Source organism: Ursus maritimus, unplaced genomic scaffold, assembly GCF_017311325.1.
Source record: "Ursus maritimus isolate PB19 unplaced genomic scaffold, ASM1731132v1 scaffold_25, whole genome shotgun sequence".
NCBI lineage: Eukaryota > Metazoa > Chordata > Mammalia > Carnivora > Ursidae > Ursus > Ursus maritimus.
In genome coordinates this window covers 8,182,812-8,187,526 of record NW_024425008.1, presented here as the reverse complement: position 1 = coordinate 8,187,526, position 4,715 = coordinate 8,182,812, and the positions used below count along the sequence as shown (strand labels likewise).

General features: G+C 54.0%; 1 protein-coding gene across 1 annotated transcript; it reads right to left on the bottom strand.

Moving 5' to 3' along the window:
* Positions 1-392: 392 nt before the first annotated feature.
* On the bottom strand, positions 393-3,171 carry TCL1A (TCL1 family AKT coactivator A). The gene is made up of 3 exons (XM_040641244.1): positions 3,052-3,171; positions 872-1,042; positions 393-449 (listed from the first exon to the last, which is right to left on the bottom strand). Exons 1-3 carry the CDS (start codon positions 3,169-3,171, stop codon positions 393-395), a joined length of 348 nt encoding a protein of 115 aa, XP_040497178.1.
* Between the last annotated feature and the right edge of the window lie 1,544 nt (positions 3,172-4,715).

Below are 4,715 nucleotides of genomic sequence, written 5' to 3'. Positions count from 1 at the left end.
TTGTGTCTGAGCCGGGACAGATTACGAATAGAGTGAGCAGCCGGGGGTCGGAACACCGGGGTTTGGAACCCGGCTCTGTGACCTGCACGTCACTGTGCTTCCTCAAAGCTCCTTTCTGTGATCTACGAAATGACGTAATTCCTAGCTCAGCGCCCACAAACCTGTGAGGCACTGTACAGATATGCGCCCCTACCAGGAAGGGGGCTCCCCTCAAAATTATTAGCCCCCAAGGTGCTAAAGGGGAGAGCCTGGACCCCCAGAGCCTGAGACCCTCAGAAGGCAGTGCAGTCGGGGTGGGAGTCAGCACGGCCCTCACGGGGGAAGGGTGTTCCCTCTTTCTGACCTGGTCACTCTGGACTAACGGGTGCTGGGCCCCGAAGCTACTCACCTGGTCACTCGTCCTCCAGGTCTGGCAGCTGCTCGAGGAGCATGTCCTCCTTGCCGCTGAACTGCATGAGAGAAGGGGGTGAGAGGCCGGGGCCCGAGGCGGGGTTGGGGGGGGTCTCTTTCCGTCCTTCTGTCCCTGGCTCAGGGCCTTCCAGGAGCTTGGAGCAACAGGCAGGAAGCTGCCCGGGGGCGGGGGATTCCAGGAGCCCCTCCTCCCGCCAGCCTTCACCTCCTGACTGCCCAGCGGAGAGGCCCCCCTGTGGCCCAGGAAGCTTCCGTTACACCTGAGAGCGTGGCCTAGGCTGTCACTTCTAACCCTCTCTCTCACCCAGCCCTTTAAGAACCTGCGGTGTGAACTCCTTCCCTTGTTTAGCTTTTGGGGCAGAGATGGGGGAACGGATACAGCTCCGAGGCCAGACGTGGGGGCGGAGGGGCAGGGCCACCCAAGATGACCTGACGGCCCCTGGGAGAAGGACACACTTGCCTCGATGTGGTACACTATGCGCCAGAAACTCGAGTCTGAGCCTCGGTATCTTCTTCCAGGGTAGAGCTGCCACATGGAAGGCAATGGGCACGGGGCTAGCAGGCTGGGGCACACGGCCTCCCCCAGGGACACATCCTCCTGACGCATGAGCACCTGGAGGCTACTCTCCGTCTGAAGGGAAGGGAAGACCAGGGCACGCCTTCAGGGCCCAGGGTCCCCAGCGCACAAATCCCCAGAGTCCTTCCCGCCCCCTCAAGGCCCAGCCGGCATCTGAAATGCTGGTGATCACCGTCCCCAGCATCATCCCCGCTTAAGCCATGCACGCCCCTCTCAGGGACGCTGGCGAGGCCAGGATGACTGGCACCCGCAGGTGTCTGGACACCCAGATGGGGCCACACCGGGCCCGTTGCTTCCTGACAGTCCTAAAGCCTGTCCTTGATTCCTCAGCTGCTGTGAGGTTTTCTTTCTTTATTTTGTCCTACAGCCCCTTTTATTTTAACTTTTTTTTTTAAGTAATCTCTATACCCAATGTGGGGCTTGAACCCACAACCCCAAGATCAAGAGTCGCACGCGGAGCCAGCCAGGTGCCCCCACAGAGCCCCACTGAAACACATATCCCCCGCCCCCACAGTCAGCTGAGAGACCACGTTCCCCAGCTCCACCACCGCCCCTCCCCTTCAAAGAGCTAACTTGCTGCCTTGCTGGGCACGTGCCCCCCAATCAGCTCTCGGCACAGCAGCCAGGGTGTGCGTCTAAAAATCGTGTCACTCCCCTGCCTGACACCCTCCGGTGGCTTCTCATGGCAGGCAGAAGGAACTGAAATCTTCCCACTGTCCCCTGCCTCCCTCATTTGCCATCTGTCCTTCACCCACCATCCTGTGCCAGCCACAAAGACCTCCTCGCTATTTCGGGGACATGCCACGTTCCCAGCAATCTCTTGCATCCATGGTCCTCTGCCTGGAACTTCCTCCCCTCGATCTACACAAGGCTCATACCCTTCTTTTAGACAGGTCTCTGCACAAATATATGTCTATAGGGACACATTTCAGCAAAATCCAACTCTGAAATACACATGAAGCACGCATGTCTAAAAGGGAGATTCACAAGGTTTTAAATAAAATGAAGGACAAAAGCACGACAGGCAAGTGCAAATGAATACTCGAGGGGTCTTGCCTGTAGACCCCTCCCCACTCGTGACTGCCTCTCATCCTGCACAACTTACCAGGGGCCTCATCATTTTGCTGTCCTGCACCCCCTGCAGTGCCAGCTTTACGAGTGGCTGGATTTTATCACATTCACTGCAAACCCTCACAGCCCCAAATCGTGCCTGGCATATAAATTAGGCCCTCATGTTGGTTCAATAACTACTTTTCCAAAGTAGAGATCGTTTTTTAAATTTTCTATCTATAAAATAAACTAGAATTGTTAAGAAATAATTCAGATCATCCTGCAAGATCTAAGTGGAAATCACCATTCTTGCTGTGTTCCTATATGCTTTTCTACATCCTTCAACCACTTTGGACTGCTTGTTCATCTTTTTTCTTATTGATTTAAATCAGTCTTTACATATTAGGGATATCGGTCCTTCCAATTACATGGGGGCAAACCGTGCCCCCCAGTCGGCTAGGGGGTTATATTCGTGCATAATTTTATAATGATTACGGTAAATACACGGCTTTGTGGTTTTGGTGGCATGTTTGACAAGATACTCCCTAACCAGAGATTTTAAAAAAGATATTCACATACATTCTTTTCCAACACCTGACTTAAAAAAAAGTAAATATTAAACTCGATTTTTAAAAGAACATATATGTGTACTTAAAAAAGAAATACCAATAAAGATGGTGGTTATGGGCCTGGAATTTCAAGCCTATCACCTACTAGCAGTACTACTTTGGACAGGTTTATAGGTTGTGACTCAGTTTTCTCATCTGTAAAACAGGGACACAGTCACTACCGGTGACTTTTTGCTGTTTGCTGTTCTCTGACATAAACGTCCTACTAGGACATACTTTTATTTTGCTTCCTACTCCGGCTCTTACACCACTGCGTTTCTGGTGAAGTGTGCTCCCCAGACGCCCAGGGGAGGCCCCACATCCCCGAAGCCCGGGGCAGGTCCCCCTGCGTGGCGACCGCGGACGCCCACGCCGCCCGCCCGGCCCGCCCCAGGGCCGCTGTACCTCGATGGTTATGGGCAGCCAGGTGCGCTGGTTCTCGTCCACGTACACGGACCTCTCCCAGATCCACAGGTGGTCCGGGTGCAAGGCTGTGTGCGCCCTGAAGAACGGGAGCTCGCCCATGGCGCCCTGGGCGACTCCGGAGCCGGAGCCGGAGCCGGAGCGGGAGCCTCTGGAACCCACTCGCTGGTGCGCCGGACGTAGGAACCTGACTCTTTATAGCGGGACGCGCGGGCGCCCCCCAGCGGCAGGGCGGGAGGAGGGCTGGGCGCGAGGCTGGGTCTGATCGCAGGTGGTCTTGTGCCCTGGGACCCTGGCCGCGTCTAGGAGAGCAGCCCCCGCCCCATAGACTCGTGGCTTTCTGCAAGCCCCCAGCCACCCAGGTCCCACTCCCCACTGCTGGGGAGGCACCGCTGGCTGTGGTCTTTGGCCTTTCCTCTGTCAGGAGGTGCCGGCGTCCTCCACTCCCTGGGATGCCCACACCCCACTGCCCTGTCCGAGTCAGCCACTGCGTGTGGCTGGTCAAGTCACACCCCAGGCCGGAACATCAGGCGTCTGCTGGGAACTCACAGTCGACGCTGGGCAACCCAGAGCCAGGACCCCCCTCCACGTCTTCTGGGATCAGAAGAGAACCATGCGGAGCCTGAACCAAGCCTGGACTTTCCCAGGTTCACAGCATCACCTTCAGCCTGGGCATGGGGTGTGAGAATCAATTTCCTTGGCCAAGGGCAACTCTTGAAGCTCCAGTCCCCCACCCACACACATTTTCCACGGCTTTGATGATGGTGTGGTCATCTAATGGCTATTGTGAAACACGGTGGTGAAGAAACATGGGTTTTTCCTTTTATAGGCTTTGAATTCATTGGTGAACACATCGTTCAAAATGAATGCTTGAAAAGAATCCCTTCTCTCCACCCCAAGATCAATGGAATTGAAAAGTCCCTGGGTTATATGATCAAACCCACTCTCTGTAAATTACAGCAAATAAGGAAAACAATTTCACTTCATTTTGCAGTATACCACATGCCCATTAAGGCAATTAAGAAAATAAAGTACAATGAGAAACATGTAAACCGAGCTCCGGCCTCATTGCTCAAACATCACCATGGGCAGCAATTCACCTTCCAGCTCTTTCCTGTCTCGCCGACCAGGCACTAAGAGAATACTTGGTGATCTTTTGCAATATCACAAAAGTGAAAATGAGCTTAACCCAGATCCCCTGACAGCAAAGGTATGTATTTGTTTCTCTGCCTATCCGGACAACCTAATTCCCAAGAAAGTGCCGAGGTGGCCTACGGTAATAGAGATATAATTGGATTTACCAGGAACACAAAATAGAAGACAAAAGCCAAGCCAAGTGGGGAGTGAAGGAGGCAGACATGAGCCTAGCAAACCTCCTTCCCAGGGCAGCCCCTGGTGGTGCTAGTATTTAATATTCAGACTTGGGGCATTCAGGCTGATTTCCCTGTAGATCGTTCTTAAGTCCAGACCCAGATAGCCACTGGGAGCAAGATAATATGGTATTATGTCTGCTGGGGAAGTCTCAGCCCAGTCTTGAGCTTTGGGTCAAAAATGGTGACAAATCCAGCTTCAACAGTGTGGCAAGGGAAGGGGGCACCTAGGAGCCAGTGTGGCCACTGACCCAGCCATGTCTATGGCTCCAGGAC